Below are 24,059 nucleotides of genomic sequence, written 5' to 3'. Positions count from 1 at the left end.
TTTGTGCTATTATATGATCACATAATTGTTGTCTGGTAGAAATGCATACTTATGCTTTTTGGACGTCTGTGAGCACGGTCCTGTCAATATATTGTAAGTGTACATCTGCATTGATACAAATAAATTGGATGAATGTCAGGACTGTGTCTGCCCCATCATTACAGCACAACTTATTCTTTAATGTTTTTATTTACGTTTCTTATGGAAATGATCTTGCTGTGCATCACCTCTTCTGATACACAGAAATAAATCCAGAGAAATAATCCTTTGAGTCGTCTCTTTCCACGCCCTACCGTTAAATACAGGAAATATATTTGATCTCATTGATGAGATATCTACAGTATATCTTAACTATAAGCTTAAAGGCTTTTGATAAATGCTATAGACACTGAGTCTCAGGGAAGTTAAGTTGGGAAATAATCCATGGGATATGGTGTTACTAATTTCTGTCTCAGTGACGTTAAGGATGACTTGGATTGATAGCTTGTTTATTATTTTCTTTATTATTAGAATTAGGGAATAGTAATCAGAATCATCAGCTGCATGGTGGTTCAGGTTCTTCTGTGTGGAGTTTTTCCTCCGGTTGGTGGCGGTGATGCACCACAACATTGTTTGCCAAACGCCATAAAAAAGACCAAACAAAGAAGAAATCGTGGCTTTATCAAAAGCAGAGGGGAAAAGTTTAATATGGAAGGAAATAATCAATCAATGGACTCAGTATTGGAAGAGTCAGGAAAAAGGGAGACATTTACATAAATTACAAGGAGTAGTAGGAGAGGTAGGATGATATGGAGACAATAGAACAAAACAAGTAATCATGAGCAGAATAAGAATAGGGCACAGTAAACTGAATAACACACTTAATATAATAGGAAAACATCCAACGGGTCAGTGTAGCTGTGGGGAGAGGGAGACAGTGGAGCATGTAATTGTAGCTTGTCCTAGATATGAAAGAGAGAGGGAAATGATGAAGACAGGGTTGCGAAAGGTTGGAAAAGGGGAAAATAACTTCAAGGGTCTAGTAGAATGTGGAAAATCTAAGGAAGGGAGAAGAATCATTATGAGATTTATTATCTCATCTGGTCTAATTAAAAGAATATAACAAAAGAGGAAATAAGAAAGAAGTAAAGTCCAGCAGATGGCGGTATATGCAACATTAAGGATGCCGACTGCCATTAAACGCCAAAGAAGAAGAAGAAGTCGCGGCGTACCCGGATGTTCCATCTTCAACAATGGCGTCTGGTTTCAGTAGAAGAGTTCCTTCGTGGTGTTGAGAAAGTGTCTGTTAGCTTCACCAGTACTGATCCATCAGAGTTTCTGTATGTCTGGATAAACCTGTCTGGATGGACTTTGTACTCTTCACCTTTTATTCTGAATATTTTAACTCTCAATCATCTCCCGGGAGCCTACGAAACTAAGCTAGTTAGCTTAGCATGCTAGCTGGTAATAGATGTTGACGGAGTCTGTGTGGAGTAAAAACGTCTCTCTCGTCGCGGGAAAATGAGTAAAGTCCAAGTGATGAGAGCTTTGGTGGAGCAGCGACTAAGTGCGGCTGTTGAAGAGATATTTGGGCTGTTTGAAAGAACGGTAGCAGAATACGAGGAGGAACTTTCTCGTTCTAAAGAGGAGAACGAGCGACAGCGGAAGCTACTGGACGCTGTTTTCCTGCCTGAAGTCCGGTTACACAGAGCAGGTTGGTGCTTACTTTTTATACGTTAGGTATGGCAGTGTTCTAATATGAGTTGCGTTAACGTGTGACAGGAGGTAACATGCAACACGCATAGGACCAAAACGTTTACTTCTGCATCCGTATTACAGTTGTTCACATTTGCTGAAAGACTAAATCCTAATCTCTGAACCTAAAGGTCGGTGGCCTAAACGCATGTTTTTAATTGAAGCTAAACACATTCTCACTTACAAAAACACGTGTTTCTCTGTGATGTACTTTTGATGCATTATGCTGACCACAGGCTGCAGAAGTTAAACACAATTACAGTCAGTATGTGATGGTTTGATTTATCCAGAAGAATCAGAGGTTTTGTGAATGTAGATTGAGAACTGGGTTTTGTGTTTACAGTTTAGATGAAAGGTTGGAAGGTTTTAAGTGTGACGTCCCTGTTCTGTCTGCTTCTTGGTGCCTTCCAGGAGAACCAGGAAGCAGTGGGCCATCCTAAGCAGACCACACCTGGGTCATTCCGTGTCATTTCATCAAATTTCTGAAAATCTTCCCACCTGACCATCTCACAATGTCCTGAAAAAATTTGAGTACAAAGGTACACTTGTTAATAGGAAAAATCCAAAATATTAAGTCTCTACTGTCTTAGTTTTCTCATGAAACATCATTGAATGAAGGGTAGTTTAGACGGTTTTTGGCATCATGCTCTGAAAAGCCATTTTTAAACAGCAATATCTGGAAAACTATCTCACCTGTGGCCTTCAAAACTTCTACAGTGTATATCTGTTACTAATAGCCTCCAGACATGGAATATCAGGGGTGTAGCTCAATGATAACCTAGTATGGTAGGTACTTAAAATGTGGCTTGTTGAAATAAAGTAGTACATTTGAAGAGTGACTGAGCTCCCATTTTTGCAGATAAAAGACTTCTATCACTTCTGCCTTGATCTCTGGTGTTAGCTTAAACATTCTACAAAATATGGTTTCTCTCAGATGATTAGTTTCACAGATATTAAGGCTAAAAAATGGAAGTTAACACATCTTTGCCCAACTTCAGAGTCATATTCCAAAAAACTGACAACACATATCAGGTCCAAACTTACTTTTTTTGAAAGATCATATTCTTGTTAAAATCAAATTAAAAAATCAGGAGGGTTTTTTGCCTCAATTTGTCGCAGTGATTTTTTAAAATCCTGATATTGGTGGCCGTTTTTGGTACTGCATGTCTTAATATCCTACAAGTAAACATCACAGCAGGGCATTTCAATTGTGTTTTTTACCATTTACCAAAGACTTATATGTGACTAAATACTACTGATAAATTTAGCCTTACGAAAACATTGAAATATAGCACAGTTGTAGTTACAGAGGCAATAAGTCCTTGGATGTGAGTTGAACATGCTGAAAGCAGCTTTTAATGTCTTAAACCATGAACAAATGAATTGAAGACTGTACATTTTTGTCATACTTTAAGTATATAAATTACACAACCAAATCAAATAATAATCTTAATTTGAGCATAAAGATTTTACATTACAGTAGAAAAGTCTCCAAAGTTTGATATTGAATAACAGTTTGTCTCTGTGCTCACTATGAGACAATATGTGAGTTATGATCAGAAATGGTGGATAGGAAGTATCAGAGATGTTTCAGATCAAGATGAAGATGTACTGGTTCAGTTCATGCACCCACATGACAGTTTCTACTGGCCAAGAAGAGAAGACATGTGCAATGTCCCACTGCAGCATAGAATTGCAAGGATTGACGTTCCCTCTACAGAAACTGGGTGCATGTATGCCATCAAAGAAGATGAGCACAACAGAGCAGAGATGTACATTAGACTATTTGTAAAGTCACTGCCAAATTAATGAATGTGACGAAGGAATTGGATCTAAAAGATGAAAAATTTGTGATCCCTCATAGTGAGCATAGAGACAAACTGTTATTCAATATCAAACTTTGGAGACTTTTGTACTGTAATGTAAAATATTTATGCTCAAATTAAGATTATTATTTGATGTGGTTGTGTAATTTATATACTTAAAGTATGACAAAATGTACAGTCTTCAATATTTTGCTATGTTTGTTCATGGTTTAAGACCTTAAAAGCTGCTTTCACCATGTTTAACTCACATTCAAGGACGTATTGCCTCTGTAACTACAACTGTGATCCATTTTAATGTTTTCGTAAGGCTAAATTTATCAGTAGCATTTAGTCACATGTAAGTCTTTGGTAAATGATAAAAAGCACAATTGAATTGCCCTCCTGTGATGTTTACAAGTAGGCTGTTAGGACATACAGTACCAAAACCAGCCACAAAACCCCCACCAATATCAGGATTTTAAAAAATCACTGCGACAAATTGAGGCAAAACACCCTCCCGATTTTTTAATATGATTTTAACAAGAATATGATCTTTAAAAAAAAGTAAGTTTGGACCTGATACGTGTTGTCAGTTTTTTGGAATATGACTCTGAAGTTGGGCAAAGATGCGTTAGTTTACTTCCATTTTTGAGTCTTAATATCTGTGAAACTAATCATCTGAGAGAAACCATATTTTGTAGAATGTTTAAGCTAACACCAGAGATCAAGGCAGAAGTGATAGAAGTCTTTTATCTGTAAAAATGGGAGCTCAGTCATCCTTCAAATGTACTACTTTATTTCAACAAGCCCCTTTTTAAGTACCTACCATACTAGGTTATCATTGAGCTACACCCCTGATATTCCATGTCTCGAGGCGTTTAGTAACAGATATACACTGTAGAATTTTGAAGGCCACAGGTGAGATAGTTTTCTAGATATTGCTGTTTAAAAATGGCTTTTCAGAGCATGATGCCAAAAACCATCTAAACTACCCTTCATTCAATTATGTTTCATGAGAAAACTATTGACAGTAGAGACCTAATATTTTGGATTTGTCCTATTAACAAGTGTGTCTTTGTACTTGATTTTTTTCAGGACATTCTGAGATGGTCAGGTGGGAGGTATTTGATGAAATGACACGGAATGACCCACCTTAGGGCGTTGTGTTATTGATCAAATGCTGCCTCAGTCAGTCTGCTCTCTCTCTCTCTGGTGGTTGAGCAGCTGACTGCTGCTATGGCCTACAACCTGCTATAGTTTGTTTTCTTATATACATACACACATGCCCACGCACACACCCGCACACCCACACACACACTACATTTGATGCAACACACAGCCACGTTATGTTCCTTTTGGGTTGTTTAGTTTAATAAACACTGATAAATTCTCAGAGCTCTGTGTGTGCCCTCTCCTTTGTGGTTTTGGCTCCCTGTATGTCAGAGGATTGATTTCAAAATCCTCCTGCTCACATATAAATCACTACATGGTCTAGGACCGAAGTATATCACTGATATGCTCCCACTACATAAGCCTTCTAGACCACTAAGATCTTCTGAGACCAATCTGTTAGTGATTCCCAGAGTAAACAACAATCACGGGAGAGCATCATTTAGTCACTATGCAACAAATGGCTGGAATAAACTTCCTGAAGATGTAAGACTTGCCCCAACTCTGACCACTTTTAAAACTAGACTGAAAACTTTTATGTTCACCATAGATTTCTGCTAAATCTTTTAATGTCTGCACTGTTTTTAATTATTGCAAATATGTTTTTATTCTCCTTTCTTTCTGTAATGCATTTTACATTTTTTTATTATTTTCTTTTAATTCTTCTATTTTTTTTTATGTTAAGCACTTTGAGTCTGCCTTGTGTATGAAAAGTGCTATACAAATAAAGTTGCCTTGCCTTTGTTTCAACCTGAGAGCCAGGGTTGTAAACACAAGTTTTTTACAATTATAAAAAACTGTAACAAATGTATTCATATCAAGCTACTGATGACTGCATTACTGCTGGTGCATTGTATTTTTGCAGGTTGTCCGTCTGCCTGAAAAAAAAACAGTGTACTGGTGACTGATTGTTCAGCTGTTTGAAACGTCTCTATATTCTGTATGTGTGTTTATTGTTTTCCTGCAGACGTCCAGCAGCTGTTGGTGACTAAAGAAGAGGTTCCCTTTGAGCAGCAGGACTGGAGTTCCAGTCTGGACCAGGAGGACCCAGACTCCCTACACATTAAAGAAGAACAGGAAGAACTCTGGACCAGTCAGCAAGGAGAGAAGCATCGAGGCCTGGAGGAGGTTGGTATCAAGTTCCCATTGACTCTTGTCCGTGTTAAGTGTGAAGAAGATGACGATGAAGAGAAACCTCAGTCCTCAGGGCTGGTTTCAGCTGCAGCCAGAGGCTCAACTGAACAGATGGAAACAGAAGCTGATGAAGAGGACTCTGGGGGACCAGAACCAGCCAGGAACTCAGATTCACATTTACAAACAGATACTGATGACAAGACTGGAGACTCTTCTGTACCTGAGACTGATGACAGTGCTGATTGGCAGGAGACCAGAGAACCTCGGTCCGTTTTAAAGGCTTTGAAAAATTATCCTGTCAGTGATTTTAGATGTAGAACTGGTAAGAAACCATTTAACTGCTCTCAGGGTTGGAAACAATTCAGCATCCGTGGAAATCTAAAGAGACACATGAGAACTCATACAGGAGAAAAACCTTTCAGCTGCTCAGTGTGTGGTAAAGGTTTCACTGTAAATGCACATCTGAAGAGACACATGATGACTCATACAGGAGAAAAACCTTTCAGCTGCTCAGTGTGTGGTAAAGGTTTCACTGAAAATGGTACTCTGAAGAGACACATGAGAACGCATACAGGAGAAAAACCTTTCAGCTGCTCAGTGTGTGGTAAAGGCTTCAATAGCACGTACGATTTAAAGATACACATGATGAATCATACAGGAGAAAAACCTTTCAGCTGCTCAGTGTGTGGTAATGGTTTCACTGTAAATGGACATCTGAAGAGACACATGATGACTCATACAGGGGAAAAACCTTTCAGCTGCTCAGTGTGTGGTAAAGGTTTCACTGTAAATCGACGTCTGAAGACACACATGAGAACTCATACAGGAGAAAAACCTTTCAGCTGCTCAGTGTGTGGTAAAGCTTTCAGTGAAAGTGGCAATTTGAAGAAACACATGAGAATTCATACAGGAGAAAAACCTTTCAGCTGCTCAGTGTGTGGTAAAGGTTTCATTGAAAATCGAGATCTGAAGAAACACATGAGAACTCATACAGGAGAAAAACCTTTCAGTTACAAAAGAGTCCGGCCACTGACTGTTTAACAAATGGAGTAATGAAGTGAAGTTTGCACTGTGCTATCTAGATTTGCAGGAGAACAACATGAAAGTGACAGGTTTCACTCAATAACATTTTATTCATTGTGTCATATTACCATCCAGCTTAAAAATGGCAGCAGTCATTCCCACTCTCAAAAAGCCAGGTTCAGACCCGGATGACCCCAACAACTACCGTCCAATCTCCAACCTCCCTTTCCTCAACAAAATCATGGAAAGAGCAGTGGCTGCCCAGCTACAACGCCACATGTCCCACCATGAGCTCTTCGAACCCCTCCAATCTGGTTTCAGAACCCACCACAGCACTGAGACCGCCCTTATCAAAATCACAAATGACTTCCTGCTTGCTGCCGACAATGGCCTCATCTCCATCCTCATCCTCCTTGACCTCTCTGCAGCTTTTGATACAGTCTCTCATATCATCCTCCTCCACCGCCTCTCATAGCTCATCGGCCTCAGTGGGTCAGCACTGTCCTGGTTCCAGTCCTACCTCACAGACCGGAAACAATTCATCACCCTAAATGGCTCCAACTCCCATACAGCATCTGTCAACTATGGTGTGCCCCAGGGCTCAGTACTTGGTCCACTGTTATTCACCATCTACATGCTACCTCTAGGCCATATCATCCGTAAACATGGCCTCAACTTCCACTGCTATGCCGATGATGCTCAACTCTACTTCAGCACAAACCCCTCCTCCCAGCTCCCACCCACACAACTTGTCAACTGCCTGCAGGAAATCAAATCATGGATGACCACAAACCTACTCAAACTTAACAGTAATAAGACAGAGCTCATGGTGGTGGGCCCTGCACCACTGCTCAAAAAGGTTGGAGACCTGGCCCTGGTTGTGGATGGCTGCTGCATTTCCCCCTCTCCTGAGGTGCGCAACCTGGGCGTCGTCCTGGACTCCACTCTCTCCTTCCGGTCTCACATCAGCAACACCACCAAGTCTGCCTTCTATCACCTCAGAAACATCTCACGACTCCGGCCCTCACTCACGCACTCAGTCACAGAAACACTCATCCATGCCTTCATCACCTCCCGCCTGGACTACTGCAACGGTGTCTTGCCTGGACTGCCCGCCAAGGACCTTAGCAGGCTCCAGCGTGTCCAGAACTCAGCTGCCAGGGTTCTAACCAACACCAAGCCCTGGCAGAATATCACTCCCATCCTCCAACAGCTCCACTGGTTGCCAGTCAAGTCACGCATCACCTACAAGATCCTCCTGCTCACCTACAAAGCTCTCCATGGACTCTCACCACAATACCTCAAGGATCTCCTCCACCCCTACACTCAGTCACGCTCCCTGCGGTCCTCTGACAAGGACCTGCTGGCAATAACCCGCACAAGGTTGCGTACATTTGGGGACAGGGCTTTCTCTACCCATGCCCCTACAAACTGGAATAGTCTCCCACTCCACATCCGCTCTGCCTCATCCCTGCCCATGTTCAAAAAGCACCTCAGAACATTTCTTTGCGCTAAGTCCTTTGATCCCTAACCACACACACACACACACACGCACACTTTTTTTGAAGCGACCTTGAGTACTATGAATGGCACTATATAAGTCCAAGTTATTATTATTATATTACAACAGAAGTTATCTGTGGACACTTAACACAGAGCAGGACTAGAACACGCTCATCCATCCATTTTCTACCTTCTCGCGGGTAGGGTTGGGTATTGAAAGGGTATATTTCGATACCGGTGCCAAATCGATACTTTCAAAACGGTGCCGGTTCCTAAACGGTATTTAAATCGGTACTTTAAAAGAAAAGAAAACAAGTTTTTATGATGAAATTCCTTTTTTTATTTTTATTTTTGAGGCAAAGGTCAAGAACAAATTGACCAACAATATTTTAATCTAAAAGCTTTCATATACAAATATAAAACAAAACAAAAAAACACATTATTTCTGAGGCAAAGGCCTAGGTCAAATTGACCAACAACAACATATTAACTTAAATGTTCCGTAAGTTACGGTAAAATATAGCCACACTTTAGAGCGTTTTTGTTTCGACATCTTAGGCTCTCTGGCCTGATTCCTGAGCTGACCTCTCATACCCCTTTTCCACCGAGGCATTTTGAGGGCCGGTTCGGAGCCGGTGCCCAATCGCGAACCAGCTCTTCCTGTTTCCACAGACAAAGAGCCGGCTCTGGGCCAGAAAAACTGGTTCGCGATCGGCCCCAACTCTTTGCTGGGCTGGAACTGGGCCCGGCTTACGTTAGGGGCTGGGGGCGGGGTTGACGCTCGAGGCAACGGGGGAAAATACGCCGCTGCGGAGTTTTACTAACGTTACTGTTCCCGGTAAGTTTCACTTTTAAAATGTTTAACCTCGTTGCTAACCAACGACACATTTCTGTTTAGTTTACCAAGCTAGTGATTACGTTCGTAACAGCAGCAACTAGTGGCTTTGCTTCCTCGGGTAATGTAAGCTGACCGGCTAGCTAGCCAGCTAGCGTGGTATTGCTAATAACAACGTTAACATGCCACTTTCTGACTGCCCTTAACTAAACGTTACCAACTACCAACGTAACATAACATCTGTGTTCACAGCGTCGTGGACACGTTTGTGATTAAACCGCTGTTCTCTGTGTTTGTAGAGCTGTCGGACATCGGCGATATTGAACGGAGGTCCAACCTGCAGACTAAACATCAAACACTCTGATCTATTGATCACACACTGTTCTACACTTTAAAAATGTTTGTGATTTTAGTGTTTTGTGTATTTTATTGTTATTGTATTATTTACCAAAATAAACACTTTTTCTGAAGAGACATGTCTGCTATGCTTGAAATTAGCGCTGCGGGGAAACCTCAGACGTATACAGTGACGTAATGACGTGGCTCTCTGGGCTCTCTGGGCTCTCTAGCCGGTGGAAACGCAAACAGGTTCTCGAACGGTTCGCTAGTTGAACCAATTGCGAACCAGCACGGCACCGGCCCGGCTCTTGAACTAGGTTCGCGTTGGTGGAAAAGGGGTATCAGTGGTGTGTGCACTGCCGCTGCCTTTTTAACTGCGAACACCAGAGGGCGCGATTACGCAGCTGCATATTTGGTAATACCGAAATGAGGCACCGAAATTCACATTGTATTTCGGGGTGGTTACTACCGTTGATTTTCGCCCCGAGTACGTACTTGTACCGAGTGTCGGTACCCAACCCTACTCGCGGGGGGGCTGGAGCCGATCCCAGCTGTCATTGGGCGAAGGATGCCAGTCTATCGCAGGGCCAACATGTAGAGACAAACAACCATTCATGCTCACATTCACACCTACGGGCAATTTAGAGTCATCAATTAACCTATCCCCAGGGAGAACCCGGAGAAAACCCACGCGTGCACGGAGAGAACATGCAAACTCCACACAGAAGACCTGGGAGTCAAACCCGCGATGCTCTCGCTGTGAGGCGAGAGTGCTACCCACTACACCACCGTGCAGCAACACGCTCATGATTGTGGGTAATATACAGATAAACCAGGCTGGATTCCTAAAATGTTAGGCGAGTATTTTTGACTGATTCCTACTTTTTATATGTATTTTTATAATTATTAGTTTTCATGACGTATTTTGGATGATTTATTTGATTTCTTAAATATTTTTTACTTCTGATGTTCGTATTTGTGCTATTATATGATCACATAATTGTTGTGTGGTAGAAATGCATACTTATGCTTTTTGGATCTCTGTGAACACGTTCCTGTCAAGATCTTGTAAGTGTACATCTGCATTGATACAAATAAAGTGGATGAATGTCAGGACTGTGTCTGCCCCATCATTACAGCACAACTTATTCTTTAATGTTTTTATTTACGTTTCTTATGGGAATGATCTTGCTGTGCATCACCTCTTCTGATACACAGAAATAAATCCAGAGAAATAATCCTTTGAGTCGTCTCTTTCCACGCCCTATCGTTAAATACAGGAAATATATTTGATCTCATTGATGAGATATCTATATCTTAACTATAAGCTTAAAGGCCTTTGATAAATACTAGACACTGAGTCTCAGGGAAGTTAAGTTGAGAAATAATCCATGAGATATGGTGTTATTAATTTCTGTCTCAGTGATGAATAGGACGAATTTGATGGATAGCTTTTTTATCATTTACTTTATTATTAGAATTAGGGAATAGTAATCAGAATCATCAGCTGCATGGTGGTTCAGGTTCTTCTGTGTGGAGTTTTTCCTCCGGTTGGTGGCGGTGATGCACCACAACATTGTTTGCCAAACGCCATAAAAAAGACCAAACGAAGAAGAAATCGTGGCTTTATCAAAAGCAGAGGGGAAAAGTTTAATATGGAAGGAAATAATCAATCAATGGAATCAGTATTGGAAGAGTCAGGAAAAAGGGAGACATTTACATAAATTACAAGGAGTAGTAGGAGAGGTAGGATGTTATGGAGACAATAGAACAAAACAAGTAATCATGAGCAGAATAAGAATAGGGCACAGTAAACTGAATAAAACACTTAATATAATAGGAAAACATCCAACGGGTCAGTGTAGCTGTGGGGAGAGGGAGACAGTGGAGCACGTACTGGTTATAATAAATGGGGATTTTAACCACTGCTCTCTCTCCTCCGTTCTCCCGTCTTTTAAACAAATTGTATCTTTCCCCACGAGGGGCAACAAAATTCTTGATTTGTTCTATACGAACATTAAGGAGAGTTTTGTGGCCAAGTTGCTTCCGCCGCTGGGCAACTCGGATCACAACTTAATATACTTGATGCCGAAATATTCACCGGTGATACGGAAACTTCCTACTACATCCAAGACTGTGCGCGTCTGGTCGGATGACGCATGTGACGCTCTAAGAGGATGTTTTGAATGCACTGACTGGAGCATATTTTTTGATGGTGACAGTGACGTGAACAGTATATCCGACAAAGTGACTTGTTATATTAACTATTGTGTCGATTTGGTCATTCCTTGTAAGAAAATTAGAATATTCCCTAATAACAAACCATGGGTGACAAGCGAGGTGAAAGCTGCTATCAACATGAAAAAAGCAGCTTTTAACAGTGGTGACAAAGATAGAATCAGAGATGCACAAAGAACATTGAAAGCAGTAATCAGACAGGGGAAACGTGAATATAAGAATAAAGTTGAAGGGCTCATGTCAGGAAGCAACACAAGAGGGCTCTGGAACGGTATGAAGTCCATCACTGGTTATGGGACCAGCAATCAAAGTCGCTGTGGCTCAGGCATAACAGCAAATGATGCTAATGCATTCTTTGCCAGATTTGATAATCTTGACCATTCTGAGACACACAAAAACATTTTCTCTTCCCTTATGCAGAGTACTTCTACTCCTGAGGACTGTAGTCCATGTATTGTTTTAAATACTGAGGAGGTGCGCCAGCAATTAAAGCGTACCAGGGCCAACAAGGCTGCTGGCCCTGATGGTATTCATCCCCGCACCCTAAAAGTTTGTGCTGATCAGCTGTGTTCTGTCCTTACCTCAATGTTTTCCTTGTCACTGTCATCTACTAAGATTCCGGCTATGTGGAAAACTTCTTGTATTGTTCCCATTCCTAAAAAAGCCAATGTGTCGTGTGACCTTGCTAACCTGAGACCAATAGCCCTTACGTCTCATATCATGAAGTGTTTTGAGAGAGTGGTCCTGCATCATCTCACTAGGCAGGTGTCTGTTTTTTTGGATCCTCTACAGTTTGCTTATAGAAGGGGTGTGGGAGTAGATGATGCTTTAATTTTTATGTTGCATAACATTTACAGTCACCTTGAAACCACAGCCAGTTCTGTCAGGATCCTGTTTTTTGATTTTTCTAGTGCTTTTAATACAATACAGCCACACATTTTAGCCGATAAATTAAGTAATTTTAAATTGCATAACAAAACCATTGCCTGGCTTTTAGATTATCTTTTAGCCCGTCCCCAGTATGTCAGGCTTGATAAAGCCTCAGACATCATTTTAACCAATACAGGAGCCCCACAGGGGACAGTTTTATCTCCTTTTTTATTTTCGCTTTATACAGCTGATTACAGGCATAGTCAGCCATCCTGTCTAATACAAAAGTTTTCAGACGACACTGCACTTGTGGGTCTGCTAAACCATGGCAATGACGTGGCCTATAAAAAAGAGGCACACTCTTTTGCCAAATGGTGCGATACAAATTTTTTACAGCTGAATGTGGGTAAAACAAAAGAGCTAATTATCGATTTTAGAAAGAAAAAAGAGGAGGCTGTCCCAGTGACAATTAATAATCAGAAAATAGAAATTGTGGAGTCCTACAAATATCTTGGTGTCCATTTGGACAATAAGCTCAACTGGAAGGAAAACACTGGGGTCCTTGTAAAGAAGGCTCAGTCCAGGCTTTTCTTTCTAAGGAAACTTAGATCCTTTGACATTAGCCCAAGGCTGCTAGGCATCTTCTACCACGGCATCCTGGCTAGTGTCTTATTTTATGCTGTCCTGTGCTGGGGAGGCAGTATACCTATTGACGACAAGAACAGGATTAATAAAATAATCAAGAGGGCTGGCTCAGTGATTGGTTTTAACCCAGATAAGCTTGAGGTAATAGTGGAGAAGAGAACAAGGACCAAGTTGAAAACAGTCCTCCTCTATGATAACCACCCACTCCACAATATATTTAGGGATCTTAAAAGCTCCTTCAGTAAGCGTTTAGTAATGCCTCGGTGTTCTACTGAACGACTCAGACGCTCCTTTGTTCCTGCAGCAGTCAGGTATTTTAACCACAAATAGCGGCTGTCTATTGTTGTTGTTGTTGTTGTTGTTTTTTAATCTTCTGGAGGTGTATATTTTTCTTATATTTATTTATTTATCCTTGCCTATATTAATATCAATTTAAATCACTTGCTTTGAGCAGCCTACTCTGTTGTATGAAGTATCCAATCATGTTGATAAGTTTTGTGCAATGGTATGGTAATGTTTGTATTGTTTGTTATGTGGATGTTTGTGTTTTTATTGCGTGGCAAAGCAGTTTCCCCTTGGGGATCAATAAAGTTTTCTAATCTAATCTAATCATGTAATTGTAGCTTGTCCTAGATATGAAAGAGAGAGGGAAATGATGAAGACAGGGTTGCGAAAGGTTGGAAAAGTGGGAAATAACTTCAAGGGTCTAGTAGAATGTGGAAAATCTAAGGAAGGGAGAAGAATCACTATGAGATTTCTTATCTCATCTAGTTTAATTAAAAGAATATAACAAAAGAGGAAATAAGAAAGAACTAAAGTCCAGCAGATGGCGGTATATGCAACATTAAGGATGCCGACTGCCATTAAACGCCAAAGAAGAAGAAGAAGTCGCGGCGTACCCGGATGTTCCATCTTCAACAATGGCGCCTGGTTTCAGTAGAAGAGTTCCTTCGTGGTGTTGAGAAAGTGTCTGTTAGCTTCACCAGTACTGATCCATCAGAGTCTCTGTGTGTCTGGATAAACCTGTCTGGATGGACTTTGTACTCTTCACCTTTTATTTTGAATGTTTTAACTCTCAATCATCTCCCGGGAGCCTACGAAGCTAAGCTAGTTAGCTTAGCATGCTAGCTGGAAACAGATTTTGACGGAGTTTGTGTGGAGTCAAAACGTCTCTCTCGTCGTGGGAAAATGAGTAAAGTCCAAGTGACGAGAGCTTTGGTGGAGCAGCGACTAAGTGCGGCTGCTGAAGAGATATTTGGGCTGTTTGAAAGAACGGTAGCAGAATACGAGGAGGAACTTTCTCGTTCTAAAGAGGAGAACGAGCGACAGCGGAAGCTACTGGACGCTGTTTTCCTGCCTGAAGTCCGGTTACACAGAGCAGGTTGGTGCTTACTTTTTATACATCAGGTATGGCAGTGTTCTAATATGAGTTGCGTTAACGTGTGACAGGAGGTAACATGCAACACGCATAGGACCAAAACGTTTACTTCTGCATCCGTATTACAGTTGTTCACATTTGCTGAAAGACTAAATCCTAATCTCTGAACCTAAAGGTCGGTGTCCTAAACGCATGTTTTTAATTGAAGCTAAACACATTCTCACTTACAAAAACACATGTTTCTCTGTGATGTACTTTTGATGCATTATGCTGACCACAGGCTGCAGAAGTTAAACACAATTACAGTCAGTATGTGATGGTTTGATTTATCCAGAAGAATCAGAGGTTTTGTGAATGTAGTTTGAAAACTGGGTTTTGTGTTTACAGTTTAGATGAAAGGTTGGAAGGTTTCAAGTTATTAACAATTATGAAAAACTGTAACAAATGTATTCATCTCAAGCTACTGTTGTTGCTGTTAATAATGTTGATTTGGACACTAATGTTACAGTAAGGCCAGCGGAGGTGGCACATGCTATTGAGATGCTTGATAACAACAAAACATGTGGTACAGATGGTATTGCTGCAGAGCATCTTAAGCATGCCAGCTATAGGCTCTCTCCACTGTTAGCCATGTGTTTCTCTGGTATCATGGTGCATGGTGTTCTCCCTGATTCCATCTTGTCTGTTTTGCTGGTTCCTGTGCTTAAGGAGAAGGCTGGCAAATTAAACAGCATGGACAATTATAGGCCAATTGCCCTTGCCAGTACCCTGTCTAAGTAAATAAATTATTATTAAATTATTTTAAATAGGATCGAAATGTATGTATTAACTACAGACAATCAATTTGGGTTCAAGACAAAACATAGTACTGACTTATGCATTTATGCTTTAAAGGAGATTGTCGCTAAATATCAACGCCAAAACACCTCTATGTTTCTCTGTTTTATTGATGCCTCTAAGGCATTCGATAGAATCAACCATGCAAAACTATTTGAAAAACTACTCATGAGAGATGTTCCTAAATATATTGTCAGAATTCTAATGTATTGGTATGCTCAGCAAACATTCCAGGTCAAATGGGATAATACTGTTTCTGATCCTTTTCATGTGGCGAATGGGGTCCGTCAAGGAGGAATATTATCCCCTATTCTTTTTAATGTATATATTGATGACCTTTCAAGACAGCTAAATGAATGTACAACAGGATGTATTGTGGGAGATCAAGTTGTGAATCATCTCATGTATGCTGATGACCTGGTTTTACATTGTCCATATTCTGCTGGGTTACAAGAGCTGTTGAGGAAATGCACACAATATGGAAGAGAATATATATAATTCCAAAAAGAGTAAGGTTGTTGTTGTGAGATCTAGAGAGGACAAAAAATCCTCTTTTCCTGCTTTCCACCTCGCAGATGGCCTCTTAGAAATATGCAGGGAATTAAAATATCTAGGACATGTCTTCTCAGATGATCTCATGGATGACGGTGACATTCGTCGTGGTGTAAAATATATGCACAGGCCAACGTGATGTTGAGGAAATTTTCCATGTGTTCCACAGATGTTAAGTGTGCTTTGTTTAGGGCTTATGTCACGCCGCTGTATACAGCTCATCTCTGGTCCTCTTACAGAGTGAGAACTAGTCAGAGGCTTGGAGTGGCATATAATGATGCCATGAGGTTGTTGCTCCGTGTTCCTAGGTGGCACAGTGCTAGCCAGCTATTTGTGTCCTCTAATGTACCTACATGTCAGGCACTGTTACGAAAGCTAATGTTCAATTTCATGTGTCGATTGGATTTATCAGAAAATAGCATCATTATAGCCTTAACCAACCCTATGATGGGCTATCGGTTCACATCCAGGCTTCGAAACCATTGGCATGATAGCTTGCACCTATTTTAGTACAGTATTTTTGAGTATGTATTTTAATGTGTCATATGTGTGTGTGTATGTTGGATGTGAGTGGACCATCTGAGTCCATAATAAAGATTTATATATACTGATGACTGCATTACTGCTGGTGCATTGTATTTTTGCAGGTTATCTGTCTGCCTGTTTTGTTTCAGAAAAAAAGCAGTGTACTGGTGACTGATTGTTCAGCTGTTTGAAGCTAAGGCTGAACGATATGGACAAAATTTCATATCTCGATATTCATGCCAGATATCTTAATATCGATACGATATGACTACGGGTTCGGTGAAAACCAAATATTTTTCAGAAAATAAAAACATCATAATACAAAAGGATGTGGAAACTGCAGTTTTATTGATAACTCACTGCCAGTCATCGACATTAACATAAAGTCACCAATCAATAAATAAAAAAACATTTAAGACCGTCTACACGGGTACCATGTCTTTTGCAATGTGGTATGTTATAGCGTCTGTAATGTCTTTATGTCTGGTGGACGCCGACTCATACGGTGTAACGCTACTGAACGCATTGCAATACACTCAATTTTCGCCAAACACGACCTGCACAACACCTCGCTCTGGTTGACATCATCGTTATTAAATCCAAAATACCTCCAAATAATGGAGGATGATTCATGTTTTGGCACCAAATCAGATTCGGCACCGCCACCGGCCGCATTATCTTCCACACTCGTCTCACTTTTCTTTCTTTTGATTTCCCCGCTGCGTATGTTGTGTCTCAGTCTCCGTCTCCCTCACTCCCGCGGCGGAAGTCCCGCCCTCGTATGTTCGTCATTGGTTGGCTTCAGCTGTCGATCCACAACAAGCATGAAATAAGGTTTGTGGTTGGCTGGCCATAGCGATGCATTCAAGGGCAATCGTAAAAATGAAGTTTATTGTGACTGCCAGAGCTGTACATGCAGGGCGAGCGCGGGGGAAATCTATATCGTTTATATCGTTGCTTTTTCGATATTAATATCTTGAATGTTCATATCTAGATATAGATACGATAACGATATATCGTTCAGCCCTATTTGAAACGTCTCTATATTCTGTATGTGTGTTTGTTTTCCTGCAGACATCCAGCGGCTGTTGGTGACTAAAGAAGAGGTTCAATTTGAGCAACAGGACTGGAGCCCCAGTCTGGACCAGGAGGACCCAGACCCCCCACACATTAAAGAAGAACAGGAAGAACTCCTGACCAGTCAGCAAGGAGAGAAGCATCGAGGCCTGGAGGAGGTTGGTATCAATTTCCCATTGACTGTTGTCCCTGTTAAGAGTGAAGAAGATGACGATGAAGAGAAACCTCAGTCCTCAGGGCTGGTTTCAGCTGCAGCCAGAGGCTCAACAGAACAGATGGAAACAGAAGCTGATGAAGAGGACTGTGGGGGACCAGAACCAGCCAGGAACTCCGATTCACATTTACAAACAGATACTGATGACATGACTGGAGACTCTTCTGAACCTGAGACTGATGACAGTGCTGATTGGCAGGAGACCAGAGAACCTCGGTCAGGTTTAAAGGCTTTGAAAAATGATCCTGACAGTGATTTTAGATGTAGAACTGGTAAGAAACCATTTAACTGCTCTCAGGGTTGGAAACAATTCAACATCCGTGGAAATCTAAAGAGACACGTGAGAACTCATACAGGAAAAAAACCTTTCAGCTGCTCAGTGTGTGGTAAAGGTTTCACTGTAAATGCACATCTGAAGAGACACATGATGACTCATACGGAGGAAAAACCTTTCAGCTGCTCAGTGTGTGGTAAAGGTTTCACTGTAAATGCACATCTGAAGAGACACATGATGACTCATACGGAGGAAAAACCTTTCAGCTGCTCAGTGTGTGGTAAACGTTTCATTGAAAATGGAGATCTGAAGAAACACATGAGAACTCATACAGGAGAAAAACCTTTCAGCTGCTCAGTGTGTGGTAAAGGCTTCAATAGCACGTACGGTTTAAAGATACACATGAGGAATCATACAGGAGAAAAACCTTTCAGCTGCTCAGTGTGTGGTAAAGGTTTCACTGAAAATGGTATTATGAAGAGACACATGATGACTCATACAGGGGAAAAACCTTTCAGCTGCTCAGTGTGTGGTAAAGGTTTCACTGAAAATGGTATTCTGAAGAGACACATGATGACTCATACAGGGGAAAAACCTTTCAGCTGCTCAGTGTGTGGTAAAGGTTTCAATAGCACGTACGGTTTAAAGATACACATGATGAATCATACAGTAGAAAAACCTTTCAGCTGCTCAGTGTGTGGTAAAGGTTTCATTGAAAATCGAGATCTGAAGAAACACATGAGAACTCATACAGGAGAAAACCTTTCAGTTACAAAAGAGTCCGGCCACTGACTGTTTAACAAATGGAGCAATGAAGTGAAGTTTGCACTGTGCTATCTAGATTTGCAGGAGAACAACATGGAAGTGACAGGTTTCACTCAATAACATTTTATTCATTGTGTCATATTACAACAGAAGTTATCTGTGGACACTTAACACAGAGCAGGACTAGAACACGCTCATGATTGTGGGTAATATACAGATAAACCAGGCTGGATTCCTAAAATGTTAGGCCAGTATTTTTGACTGATTCCTACTTTTTATATGTATTTTTATAATTATTAGTTTTCATGACGTATTTTGGATGATTTATTTGATGTCTTAAATATTTTTGACTTCTGATGTTTGTGTTTGTGCTATTATATGATCACAATAATTGTTGTCTGGTAGAAATGCATACTTATGCTTTTTGGACCTCTGTGAACACGGTCCTGTCAATATATTGTAAGTGTACATCTGCATTGATACAAATAAAGTGGATGAATGTCAGGTCTGTGTCTGCCCCATCATTACAGCACAACTTATTCTTTAATGTTTTTATTTACGTTTCTTATGGAAATGATCTTGCTGTGCATCACCTCTTCTGATACACAGAAATAAATCCAGAGAAATAATCCTTTGAGTCGTCTCTTTCCACGCCCTATCGTTAAATACAGGAAATATATTTGATCTAATTGATGAGATATCTATATCTTAACTATAAGCTTAAAGGCCTTTGATGAATACTATAGACACCGAGTCTCAGGGAAGTTAAGTTGAGAAATAATCCATGAGATATGGTGTTATAAATTTCTGTCTCAGTGATGAATAGGACGAATTTGATGGATAGCTTTTTTATCATTTTCTTTATTATTAGAATTAGGGAATAGTAATCAGAATCATCAGCTGCATGGTGGTTCAGGTTTTTCTGTGTGGAGTCTTTCCTCCGGTTGGTGGCAGTGATGCACCACAACATTGTTTGCCAAACGCCATAAAAAAGACCAAACGAAGAAGAAATCGTGGCTTTATCAAAAGCAGAGGGGAATAGTTTAATATGGAAGGAAATAATCAATCAATGGAATCAGTATTGGAAGAGCCAGGAAAAAGGGATACATTTACATAAATTACAAGGAGTAGTAGGAGAGGTAGGATGTTATGGAGACAATAGAACAAAACAAGTAATCATGAGCAGAATAAGAATAGGGCACAGTAAACTGAATAACACACTTAATATAATAGGAAAACATCCAACGGGTCAGTGTAGCTGTGGGGAGAGGGAGACAGTGGAGCACGTAATTGTAGCTTGTCCTAGATATGAAAGAGAGAGGGAAATGATGAAGACAGGGTTGCGAAAGGTTGGAAAAGTGGGAAATAACTTCAAGGGTCTAGTAGAATGTGGAAAATCTAAGGAAGGGAGAAGAATCATTATGAGATTTCTTATCTCATCTGGTCTAATTAAAAGAATATAACAAAAGAGGAAATAAGAAAGAAGTAAAGTCCAGCAGATGGCGGTATATGCAACATTAAGGATGCCGACTGCCATTAAACGCCACGGAAGAAGAAGAAGTCGCGGCGTACCCGGATGTTCCATCTTCAACAATGGCGCCTGGTTTTAGTAGAAGAGTTCCTTCGTGGTGTTGAGAAAGTGTCTGTTAGCTTCACCAGTACTGATCCATCAGAGTCTCTGTGTGTCGGGATAAACCTGTCTGGATGGACTTTGTACTCTTCACCTTTTATTCTGAATGTTTTAACTCTGAATCATCTCCCGAGAGCCTACGAAGCTACGCTAGTTAGCTTAGCATGCTAGCTGAAAACAGATTTTGACGGAGTTTGTGTGGAGTCAAAACGTCTCTCTCGTCGTGGGAAAATGAGTAAAGTCCAAGTGATGAGAGCTTTGGTGGAGCAGCGACTAAGTGCGGCTGCTGAAGAGATATTTGGGCTGTTTGAAAGAACGGTAGTAGAATACGAGGAGGAACTTTCTCGTTCTAAAGAGGAGAACGAGCGACAGCGGAAGCTACTGGACGCTGTTTTCCTGCCTGAAGTCCGGTTACACAGAGCAGGTTGGTGCTTACTTTTTATACGTCAGGTATGGCAGTGTTCTAATATGAGTTGCGTTAACGTGTGACAGGAGGTAACATGCAACACGCATAGGACCAAAACGTTTACTTCTGCATCCGTATTACAGTTGTTCACATTTGCTGAAAGACTAAATCCTAAAGGTCGGTGGCCTAAACGCATGTTTTTAATTGAAGCTAAACACATTCTCACTTACAAAAACACGTTTCTCTGTGATGCACTTTTGATGCATTATGCTGACCACAGGTTGCAGAAGTTAAACACAATTACAGTCAGTATGTGATGGTTTGATTTATCCAGAAGAATCAGAGGTTTTGTGAATGTAGATTGAAAACTGGGTTTTGTGTTTACAGTTTAGATGAAAGGTTGGAAGGTTTCAAGTGTGACGTCCCTGTTCTGTCTGCTTCTTGGTGCCTTCCAGGAGAACCAGGAAGCAGTGGGCCATCCTAAGCAGACCACACCTTAGGGCGTGGTGTTATTGATCAAATGCTGCCTCAGTCAGTCTGCTCTCTCTCTCTCTCTGGTGGTTGAGCAGCTGACTGCTGCTATGGCCTACAACCTGCTATAGTTTGTTTTCTTATATACATACACACATGCCCACGCACACACCCGCACACCCACACACACTACATTTGATGCAACACACAGCCACGTTATGTTCCTTTTGGGTTGTTTAGTTTAATAAACACTGATAAATTCTCAGAGCTCTGTGTGTGCCCTCTCCTTTGTGGTTTTGGCTCCCTGTATGTCAGAGGATTGATTTCAAAATCCTCCTGCTCACATATAAATCACTACATGGTCTAGGACCGAAGTATATCACTGATATGCTCCCACTACATAAGCCTTCTAGACCACTAAGATCTTCTGAGACCAATCTGTTAGTGATTCCCAGAGTAAACAACAATCACGGGAGAGCATCATTTAGTCACTATGCAACAAATGGCTGGAATAAACTTCCTGAAGATGTAAGACTTGCCCCAACTCTGACCACTTTTAAAACTAGACTGAAAACTTTTATGTTCACCATAGCTTTCTGCTAAATCTTTTAATGTCTGCACTGTTTTTAATTATTGCAAATATGTTTTTATTCTCCTTTCTTTCTGTAATGCATTTTACATTTTTTTTTTTTCTTTTAATTCTTCTATTTTTTTTTATGTGAAGCACTTTGAGTCTGCCTTGTGTATGAAAAGTGCTATACAAATAAAGTTGCCTTGCCTTTGTTTCAACCTGAGAGCCAGGGTTGTAAACACAAGTTTTTTACAATTATGAAAAACTGTAACAAATGTATTTATATCAAGCTACTGATGACTGCATTACTGCTGGTGCATTGTATTTTTGCAGTTTGTGTCTGTCTGCCTGTTTTGTTTCAGAAAAAAAAACAGTGCACTGGTGACTGATTGTTCAGCTGTTTGAAACATCTCTATATTCTTTATGTGTGTTTATTGTTTTCCTGCAGACGTCCAGCAGCTGTTGGTGACTAAAGAAGAGGTTCCCTTTGAGCAGCAGGACTGGAGCCCCAGTCTGGACCAGGAGGACCCAGACCCCCCACACATTAAAGAAGAACAGGAAGAACTCTGGACCAGTCAGCAAGGAGAGAAGCATCGAGGCCTGGAGGAGGTTGGTATCAAGTTCCCATTGACTCTTGTCCCTGTTAAGAGTGAAGAAGATGACGATGAAGAGAAACCTCCGTCCTCAGGGCTGGTTTCAGCTGCAGCCAGAGACTCAACTGAACAGATGGAAACAGAAGCTGATGAAGAGGACTGTGAGGGACCAGAACCAGCCAGGAACTCAGATTCACATTTACAAACAGATACTGATGACATGACTGGAGACTCTTCTGAACCTGAGACTGATGACAATACTGGAGACTCTTCTGAACCTGAGAATGATGACAGTGCTGATTGGCAGGAGACCAGAGAACCTCGGTCAGTTTTAAAGGCTTTGAAAAATGATCCTGACAGTGATTTTAGATGTAGAACTGGTAAGAAACCATTTAACTGCTCTCAGGGTTGGAAACAATTCAGCATCCGTGGAAATCTAAAGAGACACATGAGAACTCATACAGGAGAAAAACCTTTCAGCTGCTCAGTGTGTGGTAAAGGTTTCATTGAAAATGGAGATCTGAAGAAACACATGATAACTCATACAGGAGAAAAACCTTTCAGCTGCTCAGTGTGTGGTAAAGGTTTCACTGAAAATGGTACTCTGAAGAGACACATGAGAACGCATACAGGAGAAAAACCTTTCAGCTGCTCAGTGTGTGGTAAAGGTTTCACTGAAAATGGTACTCTGAAGAGACACATGAGAACGCATACAGGAGAAAAACCTTTCAGCTGCTCAGTGTGTGGTAAAGGCTTCAATAGCACGTACGATTTAAAGATACACATGATGAATCATACAGGAGAAAAACCTTTCAGCTGCTCAGTGTGTGGTAATGGTTTCACTGTAAATGGACATCTGAAGAGACACATGATGACTCATACAGGGGAAAAACCTTTCAGCTGCTCAGTGTGTGGTAAAGGTTTCACTGTAAATCGACGTCTGAAGACACACATGAGAACTCATACAGGAGAAAAACCTTTCAGCTGCTCAGTGTGTGGTAAAGCTTTCAGTGAAAGTGGCAATTTGAAGAAACACATGAGAATTCATACAGGAGAAAAACCTTTCAGCTGCTCAGTGTGTGGTAAAGGTTTCATTGAAAATCGAGATCTGAAGAGACACATGAGAACTCATACAGGAGAAAAACCTTTCAGTTACAAAAGAGTCCGGCCACTGACTGTTTAACAAATAGAGCAATGAAGTGAAGTTTGCACTGTGCTATCTAGATCTGCAGGAGAACAATATGAAAGTGACAGGTTTCACTCAATAACATTTTATTCATTTATTGTGCCATCCAGCTTAATAATGGCAGCAGTAATTCCCACTCTCAAAAAGCCAGGTTCAGACCCGGATGACCCCAACAACTACCGTCCAATCTCCAACCTCCCTTTCCTCAACAAAATCATGGAAAGAGCAGTGGCTGCCCAGCTACAACGCCACATGTCCCACCATGAGCTCTTCGAACCCCTCCA

The 24,059-nt window shown here is 41.0% G+C and overlaps 1 protein-coding gene across 1 annotated transcript; it reads left to right on the top strand.

Annotated features, from left to right (window-relative positions):
• Positions 1 to 7,008: 7,008 nt before the first annotated feature.
• Positions 7,009 to 23,780, top strand: LOC311027430 (uncharacterized protein; the record flags this gene model as incomplete). The annotated part of the gene is made up of 3 exons (XM_084031457.1): positions 7,009 to 7,119; positions 7,342 to 8,254; positions 22,445 to 23,780. The coding sequence occupies 3 exons, from the start codon at positions 7,009 to 7,011 to the stop codon at positions 23,770 to 23,772; spliced, it is 2,352 nt and encodes a 783-aa protein (XP_083887583.1). The 3' UTR covers positions 23,773 to 23,780.
• Positions 23,781 to 24,059: the final 279 nt, after the last annotated feature.

Source organism: Eutrigla gurnardus, assembly GCF_963514095.1.
Source record: "Eutrigla gurnardus genome assembly, chromosome: 17".
In the NCBI taxonomy this organism is placed as follows: domain Eukaryota; kingdom Metazoa; phylum Chordata; class Actinopteri; order Perciformes; family Triglidae; genus Eutrigla; species Eutrigla gurnardus.
Note: the sequence above shows the minus strand (reverse complement) of the source record. Positions and strands in the feature narration are given on the sequence as shown.